The 23,180-nt window shown below is 40.4% G+C and overlaps 3 protein-coding genes across 3 annotated transcripts; all 3 read left to right on the forward strand.

The window, feature by feature from the left end:
• Positions 1-1,913: 1,913 nt before the first annotated feature.
• LOC132486021 (C-X-C motif chemokine 6-like) lies at positions 1,914-3,531 on the forward strand. The gene is given in 5 exon segments (XM_060092676.1): positions 1,914-2,009; positions 2,011-2,129; positions 2,290-2,422; positions 2,547-2,630; positions 3,013-3,531. Coding segments are annotated over 5 exon segments (432 nt in total). The 5' UTR covers positions 1,914-1,932; the 3' UTR covers positions 3,032-3,531.
• An 11,218-nt stretch (positions 3,532-14,749) lies between these two features.
• PPBP (pro-platelet basic protein) lies at positions 14,750-15,533 on the forward strand. Its single transcript, XM_060092679.1, has 3 exons — positions 14,750-14,870; positions 15,169-15,304; positions 15,431-15,533. Exons 1-3 carry the CDS (start codon positions 14,750-14,752, stop codon positions 15,531-15,533), a joined length of 360 nt encoding a protein of 119 aa, XP_059948662.1.
• Positions 15,534-20,418: 4,885 nt separating this feature from the next.
• Positions 20,419-21,178, forward strand: LOC132486026 (platelet factor 4-like). The gene is made up of 3 exons (XM_060092680.1): positions 20,419-20,503; positions 20,783-20,948; positions 21,091-21,178. The coding sequence occupies exons 1-3, from the start codon at positions 20,419-20,421 to the stop codon at positions 21,176-21,178; spliced, it is 339 nt and encodes a 112-aa protein (XP_059948663.1).
• The last annotated feature ends 2,002 nt before the right edge of the window (positions 21,179-23,180 follow it).

Consider the following 23,180-nt stretch of genomic DNA (forward strand, 5'->3'; position numbering starts at 1 on the left):
TCTGAAGGCTATTTTCCCAGGTCACCACTTCCCAGAGGGATGAAGGATTGTATTAGTTGAGTCAGATATGATGCTGATGGGATCAGGAAGCTGCGCAGGATAGAGAACTTCCCATTTAACTTCCCACAAAGTGAGGCCAAACCTCTCAGCCCTCTTCAACTAGGGGATTTCTAAAGTTTTCTTCTGGACTAAAAGTTCTAAAGGTCTATGACACCTCCTTCTTGCTCACCAGTGGAGGTGATGTCCTGCCAAGGAAGATGTGTGAAGGAGTTAAGAAAAGGTTCCAGGGTCATGAGAGACAAGGAAAAGAATTTTGTTCCATGACTGGTTTCTAATTGCCATCATGTTTACCGATTGCCTTGGCTGGCCAACTGTGAGGACAACAGTCTTGAGAACAATCCAGAATAGGATCTAGTTAGATTTCCATGAAAAAAAGCCTACATGCCATTCTAACATCATTGCCATGCCTGCCATGGAGCTAGACATGTGAAAGACCCAGCCGTTAAAACTTCAGAGTGCTAACTGCTTCCACAGAGAAGAGAAAGAGAGGAAGCTGGAAGCTACCTCACACCTCAGGTTCGGGGCGCAGCTGTGGGCTCACTCTGACTAGAACAGTACTGTGGAAATAGGCTTGGTCACACCACTGATCAAGAAGCTGGATGGTTCCAGTAGCCTGTGTGTGTGTGAGTCACCCTTCCCTCCCATGAAGTTGTTCGAATGAAGCCAGAGTGGGTGCTGTCTTGCTGCCAAATTGATTCGAATCCCTAGAACCAAACTTCCAGATGAGCCACTTAAACTCATCAGACTCCGCAGCTTCTCCAACTTGGGTCAATTACACATGGAGTTAGGAAGGTCTGGAGCCATAGCTAAGAGGCTGGGCTCTGTGGCATTGCTTTAGTCTGCACTCACCCCTCCCCATTCCACCCCCAAACAAGACCATACATCTTCCACTTCTATAGTGTATTGATGTGCAGAAAGCAAGGCATCATTTCCCAGGGCAATTTGCTGGGTGATTTTTTTGTTTGTTTGTTTTTTCGGTACGCGGGCTTCTCACTGTTGTGGCCTCTCCCGTTGCGGAGCACAGGCTCCAGACGCGCAGCCTCAGCGGCCATGGCTCACGGGCCCAGCCGCTTCGCGGCATGTGGGATCTTCCCGGACCGGGGCACGAACCCGTGTCCCCTGCATCGGCAGGCGGACCCTCAACCACTGTGCCACCAGGGAAGCCGTGCTGGGTGATTTTTGAAGATTTTTGTTAAACCATCTTGACACTCATGTTTGCAAAACTAAGTATGGAATTTCCAGTAAGTAGACTTGATTTTGGAGCCTGTTCCTCCCACTGACTTCAAGTGGGAGTAGAGGCACTTTCATCGTATTATCTTGGCTTCTAATGCTGGCTGAAGACCAGAGAATTATAAACTAATTTGAAGAACCTAGAATGGTCTGTCTGCAAGCAGGAGTGCAAGGTCTTGCAGTTTGGCAGAGTTTTAATCACGGCTTACATTTCCTGAATAATAATACTAATAATAATTAGAAAGGAATTTCAGAAATCTTTCTAAAGTCAAACCTCCGGGCTACTTTGTTCCCAGTCTTCCTGTTTAGATGGAGACGACGGGCATCTCTGAGAAGACTCTGTATCCCAGGAGAAGCTGGCTTTCGCTAGCCCAGGCTGGCCCCGAGAATGAAGTCTCCTCAGGACTGCTTCTCACTTCCAGCGGGAGCAGCGCAGCACTCCATCCGCCGCGGGGCGAGCTGAATCGTCCACTGCGGAACGGGTGCAGTCAGCGGCTTCCAGCCGCCCTCCCCAAACCCCACTTCCTAACCCCGCTCCACTCAGCCTCCTTTGCCCCGCCCCGCTTCAGTCCAGGGAATTTCCCAAGCATCCCAAAGATTGAATTTCCTGCCGGGAGGAAGGGGCGAGTGCAGATAAAAGGGATGCGGAGGACCCGAAAAAGTCACGGTGCTCTAGAGCTTCAAATCCCACCCCTTCTCCCTCCTGAACCCCTCTCGCTGTCTCTTCGCCACTATGAGACTTCTATCCAGCCGCGCCGCCCGCATCCCCGGCCCTTCGGGCTCACTGTGCTTGCTGCTCGCGCTGCTGCTGCTCACACCCCCAGGGCCCCTCGCCAGCGGTGAGAGCTCACCGCCAGCCGGACGCACCCGGCAGGCGGAGCGGCCCCGCCTGCCAGGCGGCCGCGGCGTCCCGGGCGTGGGGAAATGTCCCGGGCGGACTGGCTGGGGAAGAGATCTCCCAGCAACCTGCCCATAACCGTGTCTCTCTTTCTACCCCAGCGGGTCCTGTCGCGGCCATAGTGAGAGAGCTGCGTTGCATGTGCTTAACCACCACACCGGGGATTCATCCCAAAATGGTCAGTAATCTGCAGGTGATCGCCCCAGGACCGCAGTGCTCCAAGGTGGAAGTGGTGTAAGTGCTCCAAGGTGGAAGTGGCGTAAGCGCTGTCCACTGTGACCTTGGCAAGAGTGATGTCTCCCCAGCCCTGACTTCAGCCCCCGCAGCTCATGGGGGCATCCTTCTTTTCTCTCTGCAGAGCCACCTTGAAGAACAGAAAGGAAGTCTGTCTGGACCCAGAAGCTCCTCTGATCAAGAAGGTCATCCAGAAAATGTTGGACAGGTACCTGTCACCTTGATCTTTTTGGTTTCTGAATGTCTCTTGGAGTGCGGACTCCTCAAAGTCCTTATTCTCCACGTGGGATTTGGCAACCACATTCCAGCCACGCTTAGAAAAAAAAAAAAAAAAAAAAAAAGGATGTTCGGGGAGAAGGGGCGAACGTTGTTCTAGAATGTCCTGGGAAAACCCTTATCACAAGTGTCATGTGTAGTTGCCTAGGAGGTTACACAGAACTCACCGCTAAGATGTATTTGTTGTTGTTGTTACTAGGGACCTTGAGTCCACCCTTTGCTTTTTATTGACCCTCGACTCTGTTTTGAAAACAAGTTGGGGTAGACAGGTGTGTGGAAATTTGGTTATACTGATGTAATTCTTTTCCCAACAGTGGAAACAAGAAAAATTAAGAGAAAGGACCATGCATTGGAAAAATTGCCCAGTTCTTCAGCAGAAGAGTTTTCTGGGGATCTCTGGACCCAGTGAAGACAAGAAGCAAGGGCTGATTTTCTCCAGTGAGTTAGGTTTCTGTATGAATTCCCCACTATGAGAGAGAGATGAGAGGAGGGAAACTATGTTTGTCCCTGCAGCTTTCTGCTCAGTTTATGGCGTGTTTAGCATAGTATTTCCTGGTCCTTATTTCTGTTATTTTATCTGCTATGCTACTGAAATCTTTGGCAATTAACTAAATTGTGAATCAAGAATCACTGGTTGTTAATCTTTCAAAGCGACTATTGTATTTCTAGAATATAGTTCTTATAGTGCTATGGAAAAAGCTGTGTCTTTAATGTGGGAATGATATTTCATTAGAATGCTGTATATGGAGATAAACTGTTATTCTCACTCTTTCATGAAATAGGAACTATTTTAGTATTGTTTCTTGAGGAATATGTTAGAGAATTTTCTTACTCTTGACCCTGGTTAGCTATTTAAGTTATATTGCATTAGAAATCTGTATGTATTATACAGTTATCTGTGTAGAATATATTTCCTTATTTAGAATTTCTAAATGTATGAGTTCTATAAGGACTAATGTATTCTTTTCCTATACATTTAGATATTTGATGTCTTCCTAGTATGACATAATGTCACAACGTACTCATTAAACTTTTGATTTTTTATGGTATTTATTATCTAGTTTATTAAGAGTATTATATCTCTAGTATTATATTTCTAAGTATATGTTTTGGATTGATGAAGAAGCTAGGAACTAGGTAAATTCCTTATTTCTAGTTTTTATAAAAATACATCCTTTAAAAGTAAAGGTACATTGTAAAGCAATTATACTCCAATAAAGATGTTAAAAAAAAGAGTAAAGGCAAACTTAACAATGATTTATACTTTGAAAGTTCTGAAAACATATTTGAGCTCTTTGAATATAAACTCATCATGCAGCTTAAAAAAAAAAAATGCACTGCCCTGCTAAGATTTGCAGATGCTTATACTGTATCTTTTAAAGGTTTTGACCATTTTGTTACAAAGAATTACATATGCATCACATTTACTATGTTAAAATTGCACTTGTTAAATGTGGTCTCAATGGTTTATGCTACTTCCTTTGTTCTCTGGGAAAAACAATAAAAGATTTAAAAAATTTACTGAAGTTCTTTCTTCTTTCTTTTCTTTTCTTTTTTTTTTTTTTTTTTTTTTTGTGTGTGTGGTACGCGGGCCTCTCACTGTTGTGGCCTCTCCCGTTGCGGAGCACAGGCTCCAGACGCACAGGCTCAGTGGCCACGGCCCACGGGCCCAGCCGCTCCGTGGCAGGTGGGATCTTCCCGGACCGGGGCACAAACCCGTGTCCCCTGCATCAGCAGGCGGACTCTCAACCACTGCGCCACCAGGGAAGCCCAAGTTCTTTCTTCTTTATTGTACTGCTACAAAGATGTCATTCCTCTTTAATTCTACATTATTATAAAAATTAACCACTCTCCTCTTTGGCTAGCAGAGAGGACCCTCATTTCCTAGTGTCCTTGCATTAGTTCAACCTATTTCCGAGCTCACTCCCCTTCCAGTTCCTCCTTCCCAGCACCAACAATCTCTGGGTTCTTTAGAAAACACAAATAGATAAGCCTTCCTTACCTTAAATCCTTTACTGCTGCCTGTTTCCTAGACATGAAATACATGTTGCAAAGTATGACAAATTAGGTTCTGTTTCATGACTCCTGATTATTACTTCAACTTCATTTTTCCCTAGCATCTTTGCAGTCAAGAATTTAGCTCCCTTACAGGGCATGTTCTTTCCAGGTCCAGGCCTTTGCATTTGGTAGGGCCTCTACCTCTACCGGGAAGGCCCTTCCCATTTTCTGTCTATAGGAGGAAGCTTATTCATCCTTCAGAGCTCAGTTCAAACAACACCTCCCTCATGAAATTTTCCTTGGCACTCCCAGCAGAACTCGTGGTTTCCATTTTGATGTTCCCATAGTATCTTCTAAATATTTGAATTTATGTGAATAGCCAACATTGCATTGCTTTTACTTGCTTATAAGTGTTTTTACCCTACTCTACTTAGAGTTCTCCCAGAGCATCTGCCATATTTTGTTCATCTCTGCATCCCCAATACCTGATACAGATTAACTTTAATGAATTAATAAATTATCCTGAAACTCAGGTTGTCAGATAGTGTCCTAAAATCAGTCACCTGGTTCATGGTAGGTGCTGAATAAATTTTAATTCCTTTACTGTCTTTTCTCTTTCTTGCCTACAAGTCATCCAACAAGAGCTTTGGTATGTGCAGTCCCTTCAGCCTATAACACTGACCCCTCACTTTCACCTGACTAACTCCCATGCTTCCTTCAAGGCCAGTTTACGTGTCACTCATGGCCTCTCTGACCCTTCCCCCCACTAGATTAAAGTCCCTTTTGTATCCTGTCATAGAACTTTGTTCTTTCCCTTCATAGCATTTTGTCACCAACGTGACTGTAGAGCCTACAGAGACTATGTACATGTGGTCATTTATTTAGTGTCTGTTCCACCTTCACTGTAAGCTCCATGAGGGCAGGGCTATGTTTATGATGTTCACCTCAGTTCCTAGGACAGTGCCTAGCACATAGTAGGTGCTTTAAAAGATAAGTGATCTAAACAAGTCCCACTGTCTCTCTGGTATTAAAATAGCAATTTCATGCGAATAGCTCATTCTGAGGAAGAGCAAGAAAACAAAAGGAAAGAGACTAATCCAATTAGTATACATACACGCATCCCCCAATTGGATTAATTATGTTACATATGCTTATATTAACATGTATTTGTATTTATTAATATATGCTAATATATTATTAACATATATATATCTAACCTAAGTTATTTTACATCTTTTCATCTCTTTCCATATATATCAAATATCAATTAGATTAATAAATGTTCTATTATTACATATTAATATATCTATGTAATAGAGAGAGAATGTATGTGTGAGAGAAACAGAGAGATACAAAGATATGGAAAAACCTAGAGTAGATTCAAAGAGATGAGTTTGCTGACAATTTTTTCAACAATGTAAAAAATCATAAAATACCTCAAATTTTTTAAAAAAATTGTTAAACTTCTATGGTATTTTATTGCTCTCTCAAATAGCATTTTTCCCCTTTGAACCCATAAGTTATACACTAATCCTAAAAAACCAAACCAGTTACTATAAATGTTTGAATTATAAATTTCAGTGTTTTAAGCAATCCCTGATTTACTGTATCAGCCCCAAAATACTCATTGAGTAAGTGCCTGATAATAACAAATGAAAGCATATTAAATGTCTTTGGGATGGACAAAACATAAGTTATGTGAAGAAATAAGCAATACTGATTACTTCTTTATTGTAATTCAAGATATTTGTTTTTCCCAGAAGCAAGATTTATAAGTTTAGTTTGTTTATAGATCATAGAATAAGACCTTACTGTAATATTCTTGAAATCGTATTTGTCATGCTCATGCCATAATTGGCTGTTCTACAAATAAAATAGATCACAGTATATTACCAAAGTATAACCTATACAAGAACCTCAGTGACAGCTACTACTCACCAATCCTTCTGTTACTATTGATCCTGCTAGTAACAAACTCAAAGACTAACATATCCGGGGGAAATTAAACTAATGTATATCTTCTAAGGATATACCTTCTATTTTCCTCCTCTAAATTCCTAAATACTATATTCACTCTGTTATCCCTCTGAAATTCATTCTCATATATGAAATCAATGGGAATTGAACACATGCTCAGCTAAAATTTACTCTATGTTACTCCCCCAATCCAAACAATTTTTTATGTGCAATCAATGCCCTTCATTCTACTAGACTTTCTTGTTTGCCTCTGGGTGTGACACATTTACATAATCCTTCAGTTCCTGAAGGCATGACAGGATCTATGATAAAATATGACTAGTGGCTTTGTTTTTCTATCATAGTTTTAATTCTTGCATGAGGAAAAGAGTTGCTGTGGGTAATTCTCAGGCTGTTCATAACTTCAAAAGTCCTTCCCGGATGTTACAGATTGAGAAATTTACCAGAGAGAAGAAACATGTGGGGATTTCAATTTGCCTCCCTGACTACTGAGGACCACCAGCCAAAATCAGAATCAGTGCACGTGATTCTGATTTTGGCTGATGGTCCTCAGTGGCTTTTAGTCAGCAAAATTAATATTATATTCATGACAAGGATTGTTCATACTTCAAGTATGTAAAGTGAAATAATGACATAGAAAGACATAGAGTTTAGGTGTAAAACTTTGTTTCTACAAAGTCTAGAGTCCAGTTTCTTAAATATTGAGAAATTGCAAGAACATCCCCTGCCCTCTGAAAAATCCGTGTTCTTAATGGATGTGTTTCCACTACCACATAAATGTGTGATGATTATTTCTGACCCACCTCTTGGGTTGAACAAAGAGAAAAATAGTTGATTTGATTCACTTCCAGCAAGAGAGGCCAGTGATATTTCTTTGTAATTTGTGGTGAAGTGCAAGTCAAAGCAGTTGCATTTCAAGTCTAGTTTTGAGTATTTTTAGCTACGTGACTTTGGCAATTTATTTAACCTCTCCATCCCTCAGTTTTCTCATCTGTAAAAGCAGTACAATAATATCTATCTCTCAGGCAATAAAGACTAACCTGGAACAAAGTAGTTTCTTGATAAATGTTAGTTCCTTTCTCAAGCCTCCTAATTCAAGCTCCTCTTTAAATGAGAAAACTGAGGATTCAATCATTTAAGCACCCTTAATTTTTCTCATATTTATTACCATTCTTTATACCTATGTGTGAATGATTAATTTTTAGTGCTTCTAAGAAATCTTTTTTTTTCACCAGTCTTTTTCAGGAAGCTTCTGGAAACAATGCATTCATATTCTCTATATATTTTCTGTCAATTATGTGGCAACATTATAAAGATGTATGATGTATTTCCCTTCTTATAAACATTAATCCATCAAATATCGGTATTGACATTTATTGGTAATCTTGTTTCATACTGGACCTTGTGCAGGATCCTTATGATATGGCGATTACAAAGATGAGAAGCTTTCAACCTAAGGTAAGGTCTTTTGGCAGCAAATACACTCAAAGTTTTCTCTGACAAAGCTTTTCTTGAAAGCTGAATGAAAAGGAACTAGATATTTTGAGAGAGAGAGAGAGAGAGAGAGAGAGAAAGCAATAGTGTCTTAGGTGGCATTGCCTAGAATCAAACTCTGAGAGGGGATTTGCATGCAGGAAATTTGAGGAATGCTTTAAAAATTAACATCTGTCAGGAATTAAGCCAGCAGCAGTGGGCAAAGGAAGAGCTGCTGTGTGACAGAAGATTCGGGTGGCCCTGTGAGAAGCTCTGGAGCTGGCATGGCTTTGCAGAGTTATTCTGAATTTTGGCAAGGAGGCAGACCTCTGAATCCGCCCATTGGCCAGCCATTAGATGGGGCTACCCCTGGGGAGTGGGCATAGTTTGGGTGAGAGAGCGCCCTCAGGTGGTGAGCTATGCCCAGGGGGGACGTTTGTTCTGCGTTATCTGCTGCCATCTTTCCCAGCAAAGGAAGAAAGCTGTGGTGCACCTCCAGAGGATCCTGAAAGGGCATCCTGGAGGTGCATCATGGTTTCTGGGGCTGGGGAGGGGCAAGGAGGGGAGGAGAGGGACAGAGCAGGAGGAGAAGAAGAAAGGTAACAGGATGGGAAGGGAGGAGGGTGGAAGGCTCTTGTCTTTCATTGTCTTTTTCTCTCTTTCTTACTCTCCTCTTCCTTCTCTCTCTCTTTCTCTCTCTCCTGCTCCCTTCCTTCCTCCTTCTTCATTTATTCATGACAAATATAACGATACTACTTAAAAGAGGAGGACGAACAGGAGGACCAAGTTGCCCCAGCAAAAATCTCAGCCAGCAGCCAGCACGAAACACCTCCCATGTGAAAGAGGCCATTCCAGTTGCCCTCTGACCACACCAACTCAAGTGAGCTCAGGCAAGATGAAAACAGAAGAACCCCTCATTAACACACAGAGTTATCAGAAATTACAAACCTTTGCCATAAGCCACTAAGTTTGGAGTTGGCTTGTTATGCAGTAAAAGAGGATCAGAAAAGCATGGTCAGGCATCTGATGTTCAACAAATAGTAACAATCAATATAATTAAAAAAAAAATCCACAGGCTTGCAAAACTTTGCATTGTTCCTGTATAACAGCACCCAGGGAGATATTTCCCCATCAGCTCTTTCACCTTCCCCCCTCTCCCTCCACTCCCCACACCATGCCTCACCCCTGGATAAGATACAGCCTCAATTACATTAGTGCCAGAGTATTTGAGGTCTGGATCATTCTTGGCCACTCAGAGTTATACGGAAGACATATTAGATTTCAGCACTTATAGGGAAGCTTTTGTTGGCTAGTATTTCAATTTATTGATTAAAGTGCTTTACCAAACTGACCCTCCATTTTATCATCTCTAGGATCTTCTGTACCCATTGGGTTTTTTTTTTAACATCTTTATTGGAGTATAATGGCTTTACAATGGTGTGTTAGTTTCTGCTTTATAACAAAGTGAATCAGCTATATGTATACATATATCCCCATATCTCCTCCCTCTTGCATCTCCCTCCCTCCCACTCTCCCTATCCCACCCCTCTAGGTGGTCACAAAGCACCGAGCTGATCTCCCTGTGCTATGTGGCTGCTTCCCACTAGCTATCTATTTTACATCTGGTAGTGTATATATGTCAATGCCACTCTCTCACTTCGTCCCAGCTTACGCTTCCCCCTCCCCGTGTCCTCAAGTCCATTCTCTACATCTGCGTCTTTATTCCTGTCCTGCCCCTAGTGTACCCATTGTTTTATTACTAATTTGTAGGCAGTGGCTTATCCCCTTCATATTTAGGAGATGTCAGTTCAAAACATTCTAATTAATGCAAAATTAATATATGTTTTAATTTTAAAGGCTAATGTTCCTCCAGTGTCTCTAGATATTTTCTTTTAAAATAGCTAACAGATAAGTTCTGTTCTGAGTCTTAGAAAACTTGCTAGTTTCCTGAATGACACTGCTATTTATAAGACAATGACTTAAAGGAAAAAGAGATAAAGTAACTTACCACAAAAAAAAAAAAAACAGGGAGAAAATGTAAGAGTCATAAAAAGCTGTCAAGTCATTTTTAAACCCAAGAACCTCTGACACTAATTTTCTAGCATTCTCTGAAGTTATAACTTTGCATAAAGTAACTTCTTTTGCTTGAATAACTGATTTTACAATATTTTTTACCCATTTCTGTATAGTCAGGTTATTCATGTCAGTGTTATGTTTCTCTTCATGGAAATCCAAGAAAATTATGCATGTGACAGTAATAGCAGTTAGCAATAGTAGTAGTAGTAATAGCAAATTAGTATTTATATCCCATTGCTTTGCACAAATATTTGAGAGCTCACTTTTAAAAAAGAAGTAGTTAAATGACTAAGTCACACAGCAAAGAGACTTTGTAATGCCTGGCACATAGTAGATACTTAATATATATTGAAGAAATGAAAACTAGCAAAACGTTATTTACCTCAAACGCTGACTAATAGGTTTGTGAAATTTTAGTGACTCAAGAAATGTGTTAATACTTCCTCAAAAACCTTGCTGTCGATGTGTCTTTTGTGACAAAATACACTTGTTGATTAAGACAATGAGTTGATGATCCTGTGCTACATGCCTACCTCTTTCCTGGTATCAACTAAGTCAAGTAGCATCATTAGCTCAGAAGACTTTCCATATAGTTTCCCCAAAAGGATTAGGAACTTTTGACTAATCTTAGTAAGTGAACCAGGAAGGAAATGTGGATAGTGTTTGTATGGGGGTCGGGGAGGGGGAAGCGTACAGTGAAACTCACAGATATAGTAAACAGTACGTGTTGCAGAGGGGAGAGGTGGGATGGACAGAAAAAGAATGATATGATGAATAATGCCAAAAAACTTTATATCTTGCTGTGGAAATGGTTTTGAGCTTATGGTTGAATACAAACATATCTGATTTGTGAATTAGCAATAGTTTAATCACAATAACGGGGAAAGGCTATACCATCATCACTCAGGAAGAACCAGAAGGAAGTTTGCTCTCCTGATTCTGTTTCCTGTTGAAATTCTTTCTATAATTCACTTCACATGGTCACTCTTAGAAGGATACTAATTTTTTTCAGCTTAAGATTTTCCTTAAGCTTACCTGCTATGCTATGAATTTTGGGGTTGGGAGAGGTGGAAAATCAGGTTAATTTAATATGTTCTACTGCTAGACTGTAAGTTATAAGAAGAAAACAAATGGGGTGGAGAAAAATAAGGAATACACTGTAAAACAGGAAATAAGAACTTAAGTAGGCATAGTCAGTAACTGCTAAACAACAGGAAAAATTGGCTTAAAATTTTTTAAAAGTTGGAAATCATTTACTGTAGTGATTCTTTTGATAAAAAATAATCTTATACATTTAATGTTTTAAGAGTTTCTTCTAAAATTTTAAAGGTATAAATAAATAAGAAAAAAGAAAATGGGAAGTTTAAATATTGTGTAAGATTTGGACATAGTTGTAAGAGGAAGACAACCTGTGTCTGGGGCCTCATCCTTTTTGCCCAGCCTTCCAAATCACCTTTTTATACCACAGGTACTTTGGGCCATGTGAAGTCTAATTTGAGAATTGTGACTGATTAGAAATGAAAACGAAACTTTCCTTTAGTGATACATATTCATTGATTTATTCACTAACACTGTTTAGCTAAGACCTACTGTATATTGTGTTACCTTACACATTATAGGATACATGAGGCATTCAAAGAAACCTTGGACATGCCTCTGTATTCAAAAGTGTACAGAGGGGGATTCTGTGCCCATGAGTCTAGACGTTCAGATTGTCTAACCATTGTTCTACTTGTGCATTTCAGTTAATATTGCTGTGCATTAAAGAATAAGCAAGTCCTAATGCCTAAAATATATTAAAAGTAGAAGTAGTAAAATAATCCCTTTATAAATGCTTTTTTGTTGTTTTTTAGGAAGGGCTGTATCTTCTGGGAGTGTCTATGTTAATCCACTTCTTAGAGCTAGATGTAGTCCTGTACTTAGTCATTGAAATGCTGGTGGAAGGGTAAGAGGAAGAGTGAAAGGAAGGGCTCTTGGTTAATATCTCCATGTCTAGAAGACAGTTTTAGGTTATAACCATAGGTCTATATGTGCATTTTTGTAAAGTACCTATGTTTATTGTGGACAAGGTTCATTCTTTTTTTTTTTTTTTTTGCAGTACACGGGCCTCTAACTGCTGTGGCCTCTCCCGTTGTGGAGCACAGGCTCCGGACGTGCAGGCTCAGTGGCCATGGCTCACGGGCCCAGCCACTCCGTAGCATGTGGGATCTTCCCGCACCAGGGCACGAACCCATGTCCCCTGCATCGGCAGGCGGACTCTCAACCACTGCACCACCAGGGAAGCCCAAGGTTCATTCTTTACTTTGCAACATCTAAGCTTTTTAGATGACCTGAGATGACGATGTAGGATAAAAAGTAGAGCTAGTGAATTAACCAACTTGTAAATATCTTTGTTATAATTGATTTAAAAAAAGCAGCACCTTGGACATGGACTGGTTAAACCGTCTAAGAAATATATGTCAGGACTCTTTCATTAGGTTGGCAGAAGAGGGACAGAAGGAAGTATAAAGGGAGGGATGTATGTGGACATGTTCATATTTATATTTTGATAATAACCGTTGATGTGTGTGCATCTCTTGGCTGTGCTATAGGAATATATTGTTAAGTAAGTCAATGGAAACATACCTTCTTGCTAATACTTTAATTGTTTAGATCAGATAATGAATCCTCTTAGAAACATTATGCTTTGTGTACTCTGTTGTGTTATGTCTCATTTTTAATTTAACGTTAAGGGAATGTAGTATTTTAATCATAAGTCTGCCAATATCTAGAGGCCTGTTGCCATTTTTGTCTTTAATGAAATTTTTATTGCCAAGGAAGGCAGGATTATATTTTTTTTCCTTCCAGATTGAGTTGATGTAGTGTATTCTTGGTTATAAAAATACTCATATAGCTGTGGGACTTTGAAATGGTAAATATTCATGATGTGTGAAAAAGCATGATACATGACTGTAAAATCTGAATTACATAAAAATGGATGCTTAGTTGTGTGGATACACAAATGAGATTTAGAAGGATGCATCAAACAGCAAACTGCTTGTGATTATGGATGACTGTTTTTTACTTCTTGTGTTTTTCGGTTTCCTATTATGCACATGTTAACTTTTAAGAAATAAACATTATTTTAAAAACCTTAAAAAAAGTGTACAGTCCTGTTTAGGAAGCAAGCCTCATAGGTGGGGCAGAGATCCAGACAATAGTGTATGCAAGCCAGTATGTGATGTGCAGGTCTATCTCTGCATAGCTGCAGGGCTTTATCATGTGGGGTTTGAGATCAAGACCCTTAATTGGTGTCTGAGACTTGAGGAATAAAGATGTTACTGTAGTTCATATAAAAGTTCAAAAATGGAAACACCTTCAAGGTCACCAATGGGACAGAAGTTGAACAAGAGCCCATGCTATAGAATGTTATGCAGACATTGAAAAGAGTGGGGAAAAGTGACACTGAGGTAGCATGCAAGGATGCTGAAGACATATTTTTGAAGGATAAAAGCTATATAATAATCCCATTTCTATAAAAAAATCTATATCTACCTCTTTATATATTTATCTCTATGTATTGGGTTGGCCAAAAAGTTACCCAATATTATGTGTGTGGCTCTATGTATATGTATATGTGTGTATATAAATGTAGAGAGAATAGAAAACTAGTGCCAAGTTGTTACCAGTGGTTACCATCGGAGACCGGGAATGTGGAGTAATGATGAAGAGGAACTTGCATGCTTTATCCCACATGCATCTGCAGGTTATGCATCTTTTACAGTGAATTGTATTATACATTTCTCAGCTAGATTAACAATGAAAAATAAAGCTGCTGGGTCTTGTTTTCTAGGGTATACTCAGATGATAGAAAAAAGTAGTTTATTTTATAACAGAAAAGAGGATGAGTTTGCTTCTAGTTTCTGGATAAAATTACAAAAGATAATATATTTGGAAGACAGAAAGAAGCCCATAAACTAATATGCAAAGTGAGACTTTGATGGTAATTGGCTCCTATTTTATCCACATACTCCAAACGAATCCCAATACTTATCAACAACCAAGATAGGAACATCTGCTTTCCTTGGCAACTGGAAAGGGAAGATAACTCTCTTTTCCAAGGGCCGCATACTTATGCTTTCAGATACACATAAAGTGTCTATAAGGCCTCTAAATTGCATTATAGGAAAGGCAGGGCATATTACATAATTATACAAAGAAAATATATGTAATATTTCAGTCTGGTTCTTGCCTGAGTAGAGTATTAAATATGTGTAAGGGAGATGGATACTGAGAAGGGGGGAGTGAGAGTGTGCAGGGATGCTTAAAATGAAATTAGCAGGAATTTGACTTGCCTGGCATTTATCTGGGTTGGGCACAACTTGACCACTCTTACACATATATTACCACACATCCTCACTTCCCCCATCCCTATCCTTTTTCTCCTTACTGGCCTTGAGGGAGTGTGTATAAAAGACAGCAGGAGACCGTGAAAGCGACTTAGCTGCAGACTCCCAGGCTAACACCTCTAACTCAGTCTTTTCTGCCATGAGCCTCAGAGGCAGCACCACCTCCTGCTGTACCAGGGCCATCCCACTTCCTGTCCTGCAGGAGTTGCTGCTGATGTCACTGCTCCTGACCACGCTGGTTCCCTCCACCACTGGAGAACGTAAGAGAAACTTAGGGAAAGCTGAAGGTGGAGTCTCTGTTTCCCTGCACCTGAGGCTGCTTCTGCTGCAGCTGTGTCTGGGGGATGGACTGTCCTGATGCTCCTGGGACTGGAGAAGGGCACTATATGAATAACTCTAAATGGAGGCGCTGCACTCATGTGCCAGGAATTCTGTTAGGGTACTTTCCTAAAGGTTTACCGATCAGACTCGCCATGGCCTTGTGAGAGAGGTACCCATCAATAGGGAAGATCCTTGAGATAATCATGACCACTCATAGAATCACACCTTCTACCCTAGCTAAAAGAATGGATAGAAGGCGGTACATTGAACTTCGCTGCTCATGTTTGAAGACCACCTCTGGCATTCATCCCAGTAACATCCAAAGTTTGGAAGTGATCAGGGCAGGACCCCACTGCACCAACATCGAAGTAATGTAAGTCTCTGCTTCTGCAGTATTGCCTCACTAGGGAAGCCCTTCACCTCCAACCCTACCGACACTGTTGGATCCCTTCTGATAGTGTGCCAGGATGCTCTCGGATAATTCTATTCTCTCTTGCAGAGCAACGTTGAAGAATGAGAAGAAAATCTGCCTGGACCCAGAAGCTCCCAGAATCAAGAAAATAGTCCAGAAAATATTGGAAGATGGTGGGTCAGCTGCTTAATCTTTTCGCTTTCTGTCAAACCATTTTATCTCCCAAGAAGGATAAAAGTTTGAGGTCTTGGCTTTCTAGAGTTCTTATTTATCCAGGATACCGAGTAATACCGTATGAAGCTTTGGATGTGTGTTCTGTTCTGTCTCAAAAAGTCACATTTTGTTCTGAGATGGCTGATTAATAGATGACAGAGAGAAGATGAAAGTAAGCATGGCTAGGGTGTAAGATAAGCTCAAGGATGCATTGTACAACAGGGGGAATAGAGCCAATATTTCATAATAACTGTAAATGGAAAGTAACTTTAAAAATTGCATAAAAATTTAAAAATTAATAAAAAAAGAAAGTAAGCAAGGCTAGTTTCAAAATACGTGGTTTACTCCTTAACTCTTGGCTAAATGTGGTACTGCGTTTTGCATTTCCTCTTTAAAAATTTCTTTCCAAATACAACCATGTTCACTTATCTTGCTCCTCTGTACTGTTAGACTAGATGTGCCCATGATGATTCCATAATGGTCAGTGATATTAGGCACCACACAGGGCTCCGCATGGAACACTTGCTCAATAAATGTTTATTAATATATTTAGGCACTTATATATTAATAGTGTTTAAATAGTGTTTTTCATTGTCTTAGTCCTAGGATGTCTTGTTTCAAAACATTCTCTGAAAGATTTTTCTAATGTTTATTTTAGCTTTCAAATCCTAAAAATAATAAAGCTGTAGAATGTGAGTCTTGTAAGCAGTGGTTATTTACTTTAAAGTGGATATATTTAATACCAGGAGAGCAAAAAATTTATGATGATATATGATATCATATATATTTTTAATAATATATGATAGTATTTTCAATAATAATAATAACAACACAGATTCTACTTGATGTTGAATGTGTTACCCTGACATGTTTGTACATATTTGCATTTACTAAATATCTAGTTGGTAACCATTTCAGTATGAGAATCAGCCTTGCAAATAAACACAATAGAGAATTTAAGCTTTACCAGGCTACTAATTGTTATTTTACAATCAACAGAACTTTCTTTAATGTCTAATCCCTTAAATTTACACCCATACTATTCTTAAAGAAATATTAATATAAAATCAAATTTATTATTGCTTTGTTGTCATATATTATTACTTTTAACAAAATTATTAGGGGAAAAAGCCTTATCTTTTTATTTTTTTAAACTTTGGTATTTAACAATATGGCCAACAAAAGTCACTAGCTGATGATACGTGCTATTTTTAATGTACTATAGTAATAGCTAAACTTTATTAATAACTATTAATATTATAAGTTATATTAATAAGATTAATATTCCAGACAAAATAATTGTTCTGCATGCATTACAATTAAATAATTGTAAAGAATTAAATAATTCTTACAAGGTAGCTATGATCTGGTTAAGAGTATGTCCTCTAAAGAGAGAGTAACTTAGTCCACCACTTGCCAGCTGTGTAAATTTGGGCAGGTTGCTTAACCTCTCTGTGCCTAAGTTTCTTCATCTCTAAAATGGCATAATAATATTGCTTATCTCATAGAGTTGATGTGAAATTAACAGTTAATAAATTCAAAGTGCTGAAGATAATGAATGTCACACAATAACCCATATGTCAATGTTAGTTAGTATTTATTGTTATTACCATTAGTATTCCCAGTGTTATAGGGAAGAAAAACGAAGTTCAAAGAGATTAGGAAATTTGCCTCAGAATCAGATAACTAAGGAGGTGACAGAGTGGCAATTTGAAACTGTGCTCTTAACCACATACCATATCACTTTGCTTGATTTTTCTTTCTCTAATTAAGAGATTACATTATATATCACATAATGTTATTGACACGGAAAATAGGACTTGATACATAAATAGCATACTGCATATACTATGATGGTTATAGGAGAAGATATCAGTTCATCTATCCCAAACTGCACATGGACCTTGGGGAGCACTCATGTATTAAGCACATAGTTCACAAACTCTGCATTATTAGGTTTCCTTTTATTATCTCCTCACTATTATAGGTTTAATGCCTTAGATGTTTGTCTACAAAATAAATACTTTTATTAAGTAATAGTTAACAAATAACATACATGAATAAACATGTAATAAATAAAGCAGTAAATGGTGACTGCAGTCGTGGTGATCAGTTTTTCTCCAATAATTTAAAATAGCTCAGCATCTCATTCATTTCTCTAGTGGTTTCCTACTGAAATCCAACAGGGCCACCTCTTGAGACATGACACAGTTTTTACACTATGCTAATACCTCCTGCATAATGCATATGTCTCTTACTTTTGTGTGCACATATTGAATTATTCTATTTAGATGCAGAGAAAGAATGAATGAATTGTCACTACTCCCTGGGTTCCTTTATATTGCAAATTTTGAAATCTGCAGGGTAAGGTTGTACAAATCCAGTATGTTGCCCATCCATATGCCAAACCACCCCTCCTATCCATTCCCTCTGGGCTAACCCAATTTGGGATCTCACGTTTCAGTTCCATAAACATGTATGACTTATACATTCTGTACCAGCCATTGCACGGATGCTGGATATTCAAAGACTATAAGTCACAGAGACTTGCCATTGAAGAGAGTACTGTCTGGTGGGAGAGGCAGACAGGCTGACAAATAATCACAACCACAAGTTCATATAGAGGTGTGCTCCAACTACACAAAGAAACAGACACATGAACACGTCAAAGCCTCATTGTTACCATTTTCAACATTTATCATCTATCTTCACTAGTGTAGTACTTTATACTGAGTTCCTTCCAGGGAGCTAGAATAGTGATAGACAGTACTACCTCTCACCACACGCAGCTTTCCATTTAGGAAGAGAAACCTTTTTTTTTTTTTTTTTTTTTGAGGTACGCGGGCCTCTCACAGTTGTGGCCTCTCCCCTTGTGGAGCACAGGCTCCGGACACACAGGCTCAGCGGCCATGGCTCACGGGCCCAGGCACTCCACGGCATGTGGGATCTTCCTGGACCGGGGCACGAACCCGTGTCCCCTGCATCGGCAGGTGGACTCTCAACCACTGCGCCACCAGGGAAGCCCAAGAAGAGAAACCATTTAAACACATTTAAATATATATGCATGTGTGTGTGTATGTCATATATTTGTGTTTGTATGAGCTGTGAGAAACAGGAGAAGCAGTGGGTGTTACAGGACAACAACAGGGAAAACAAGTAGCTTTAGCTGTCAGGGAAGGCCCCTGTGGGGAGGTGATATTTAAGCAGACACCAGAAATATGAATAGACCTAGCCAGCTGAAAAGACAGGTGGTGGGAGAGTAAGAGAAAGCACATTCCAGGCCCAGGGACTGAATTCCATATCCCTGCAGAAATCTGGTCCTGCTGAGCATTAAGGGGTCTGCTAGTTCCATGCAGTGGGCTCCTGAGGCCCTTCACCACTGTTAATCAGTGTGACAGGGAACCTCTGGCTTTGAGATGAGGGTGTGCTTTGCCCTGATCAAGAGCCAAAGTCATTCTTTTTCAGGGAAGGGAAGATGGTCTATATTGATCTCTGGATCTTTTCTGTGAAGGATTCTGTTGCATCTTTTCCACACGCAACTCACAGATGCTCTGTGTCCTCCTGAGAGCTTCACTACTCCCGCCAATGGTGCAGCCCATCTCACCCTGTCACTTGTACTGGCCAGGTGGCAGCAGGCACTGGGAAATATGGCCTGAAAACTCTCCTTGACCTCTCTTCTTCCTGAGCAGAATGGAGAAACATCCAGGTAGCAATTTTTATAGAAAGCGTGCATCCAAACATTATCATTACAATTTTTCTCAGAATAAGAGGATAGATGAGGCTAACTGAGCTTGCTTTCTAGAGTATGTTGGATGATGGTTGGTAGAGCCAGGTGGATCACATTCAAGAGACTGAGGAGACTTTCCACATTCACGTGAAATTTGGAAGCAAGTCATCACCTGGAGACCAAATTCAACTCTTTAATAGCAGAAAACAATGACAAATGGCACATCTGGAAGAAACACACCTGCCAAACTCAACTCAATGGTAATCAACAAAAAAGGCAGAAGTGAAGGAGCAGTTCTTTTTTTTTAACATCTTTATTGGAGTATAATTGCTTTACAATGGTGTTAGTTTCTGCTTTATAACAAAGTGAATCAGCTATATGTATACATATATTCCCATATATCTTCCCTCTTTTGTCTCTCTCCCACCCTCCCTATCCCACCCCTCTAGGTGTCACAAAGCACCGAGTTGATGTCCCTGTGCTATGCGGCTGCTTCCCACTAGCTATCTATGTTACGCTTGGTAGTGTATATATGTCCATGCAGCTCTCTCACTTTGTCACAGCTTACCCTTCCCCCTCCCCATATCCTCAAGTCCATGCTCTAGTAAGTCTGTGTCTTTATTCCCGTCTTACCGCTAGGATCTTCATGAACGTTTTTTTCCCTTAGATTCCATATATATGTGTTAGCATACGGTATTTGTTCTTGATGAGGCAGTTGAGAGTTGAGAAGGAAACAAACTTTCCTGCTGTACCAACTGCAACACGGTGACTACAGAGAACTCTACTGTTGCACATAACCAAGAAAACATACATTTTTATAAGGTTCAAGTACTGTTTCTAACTGCACAAATGTGCATGTATTATATGAATTCAGGGTGGTGGTTGGATCCTGCTACCAGCTCCCAGCAAGACTGCTGATTCTTTTCCTTTTGCCCTAATCTTGGCTGCCCAGTGCCCAACTCTGCAGAAGTGTCTCAGCTTCCGCACCGCAGTTCTCCACCCTCAACCCCAGGCTTCCGACGAAGTTGACCCACCGCGGGTATAAAACGGCCTGAGAGTCTCGGGAACCACCGGTCTGCGGAGCCCCAGCCCGGGCTGCCCCTGTGCTCGCGGCTCCTGCTGGCATCTCTGCGACATGAGCCTGGCAGCGGGCACCCGCGTCCCCGGCCCGCGGCCCAGCCTCGGGCTGCTGCTCCTACTAGCCGTCGCTCTCGCCCAAGGTGAGAGCTGAATGAAGCAGGGCCTGGGGGAGGTCGGGGGCGGCTGGGAAAGGGTGCGGGAGCCCCCGGGCTGGGGCGGAGTCTGTACCCTTCTCGGTTCCCAGCTATGATTGACCGAGCGCGGCTAAGAGCGCAGGCGCTGTGCCAGGTGCTGCCCGCTGCGCTCTACCACCTGGACAGTCAGACACTTTCTGAGGGAGGTCTGGTTTGTGGATGAGGAAGTGAAGGTCAGACGCCACGCCACGAGAAGACCCCTAAGGTACCTCTGGCTATTCACAGAGTCGTCACTCTCCACCGTCCCCGCCCCACCCGCAGTAGACTCTGAAGGTGGAGCTGGAGACCTGCGCTGCGTGTGTGTGAAGACCACCTCTGTGGTCCATCCCCGGAGCATCTCCAGCCTGGAGGTGATCGGGGCTGGACTCCACTGCCCCAACCCCCAACTGATGTGAGTCCTTGCACCCGCTTCCTTCGTGCCCACCCTCTTCTCCTCTCCCCTTCCCTACGGCCCCTCTCCACCCGCCTCCCGCCAGCCTAATCCCAAATTCAAACCCAAGGACTGAAAGGCGCGCCTCTTCTTTCCCTGGCAGAGCTACGCTGAAGGACGGGAGGAAAATTTGCCTGGACCCGCAGAATCCTCTGTATAAGAAAATAATCAAGAAACTTTTGAAGAGTTAGCTCTTAAATCTGTACTTTTGAAGAGTCAGCTGCCTAAATCTGTACTTTTGCTATATAAAGTGTTTCTTCCTTCTTTTTTTTTCGTTTTCAATCTAACTGTGGAAAAATCATCTGATGATTTTATTATCCTTGAAATTCTACATAAACAAAATAAATGAAGTTGTGGTATAGTCAATATGTATTAATAGAGGAAAGAAATAATGTTGACATATCACAATTTCATATAAAGAAAAATCTCCAGAATTTTAAGCAAAAATATATTTTGAAAGAAGGTTTGGTTTAATAAAGACTGGTTTTACTTGGTGTTGTATGTTGGTTGATATATATTTGCATATTTCCAGGATTGCATTACTTAATAACTACTTATTTACATAATAATGTCATGATTATTTTTGCCAATAAATATTAATTGCACTTAAGTTTTCTGGGCTGCTTTTTTTTAAAAAATATTAAGTAAATAAAGTAGACTCTGCTTTTACTCCCTTAAGATTTATACTTTACCCCAGTATAGAACATTAATAAAAATGAAACTAGAATTCTCTACAACTTAGTGGAAATATACTGATACTTTCCAGAGCATTACATTAAAATATGGTACTCTTTATTGATCCTTTGATAATGCTGACATTTAACAAAAATGAAATGGTAAAGACAGTTCCTGTACTCATGTTACTGCCTGTAATAAATCCCACATTTGGCAAACTTACAGAATTGGTCCTTATTACATTCCATTTATATACCATGAGTTTTGCTCTAAGCATGAAAATGTCTTTAATAGACTTTTCCCTCAGTATTCTCGGGTTCAGTAAAACCTTATTTGCAGTTTACCACTGTTCCATAAATCTCTTAACATTGGAGATATTGAGATTGTGTGTTAAACAGCTGTGGAAATTAGGAGAGATACAGGTTCTATTTTCATTTATGCTTTAAGAAGACACTACTATACTTTAGGAAGAAAGGATGGCATTGAAAGTTGGGTGTGTTAGTTACTTTGTTTCTGTAACAAAGTACCACAAACTCAATGGCTTTAACAACACAAATTTATTATCTCACAGTTCTAGACATCACAAGTCCAAAACGGGACTTACAGGCTAATGTCAAGGTGTCCTCAGAGCTTCATTCCTTTTGGAGGTTCTAGGGGAGAATCTATGTCCTGTCTTTCTCAGCTTCTAGAGGCCACCTGCATTCTTCAGCTCCTGGTCCCTTCCTCTATCTTCAAACTACATCACTCCAACCTTTACTTGTGTTGTCACCTCTGACCCTTCTTCTTATACCCTGCCTGCCTCTTAAAAAGGGCCTGTGATTATTCTGTGCCCACTTGGATAATCCCACTATACCCACTTGGATAATCTAAAATAATCTTCCCATCTCAAGATCTTTTCACATCTGTGAAATCTTTTTTGCCATATAAGGTAACATTTTCACGAGGTTCTAGAGGTTAGTATATGGAAATTTTTATTCAGCTTACCATAGTGGGCAAGAAGGCAGAATCTAGTTGAGGCAGGAGAAAGCTACAGACCTTTACTCATGAGCCAAAGTCATTTCAACCTAAGGTGGCAATGTTTGTGTACAGGGAGGATTAGACTGCTAAGAGAAAATGGAGAATGTCGATTTCAGTCTCCTTGGGGTGGGAGAAAGGGAGGAAGCTTTGAGATAACAAACTACTTAAATAGATGCTATTTATAGAGACTTATGAAGTACCAGAGTATCATCTAAATTTTCACGACTTTGCACGTCAGGTAATATTATTCCCATTGTAGAGTTGAAGTAACAGTCTCAGAAAGGTTAAGGTGTCTCCCAAGACCAGTTTGTTAGAGGCTGAGCAGATCAATCTGACTTTCAACTCCTCGCTCTTGCTTTCATGCTGTGCTGCCTTTCACACAAGCTAGTGGCATGTTAGCTAATTTTTTCAGAGAGGAACTGACCCAAAAACCAGCTCGTGGAGGTGGTGTATGAATTTGCCAGGGGCAAAGGGAAGAATGAAACTGCCACAAGATGACAA

Source organism: Mesoplodon densirostris, chromosome 1, assembly GCF_025265405.1.
Source record: "Mesoplodon densirostris isolate mMesDen1 chromosome 1, mMesDen1 primary haplotype, whole genome shotgun sequence".
In the NCBI taxonomy this organism is placed as follows: domain Eukaryota; kingdom Metazoa; phylum Chordata; class Mammalia; order Artiodactyla; family Ziphiidae; genus Mesoplodon; species Mesoplodon densirostris.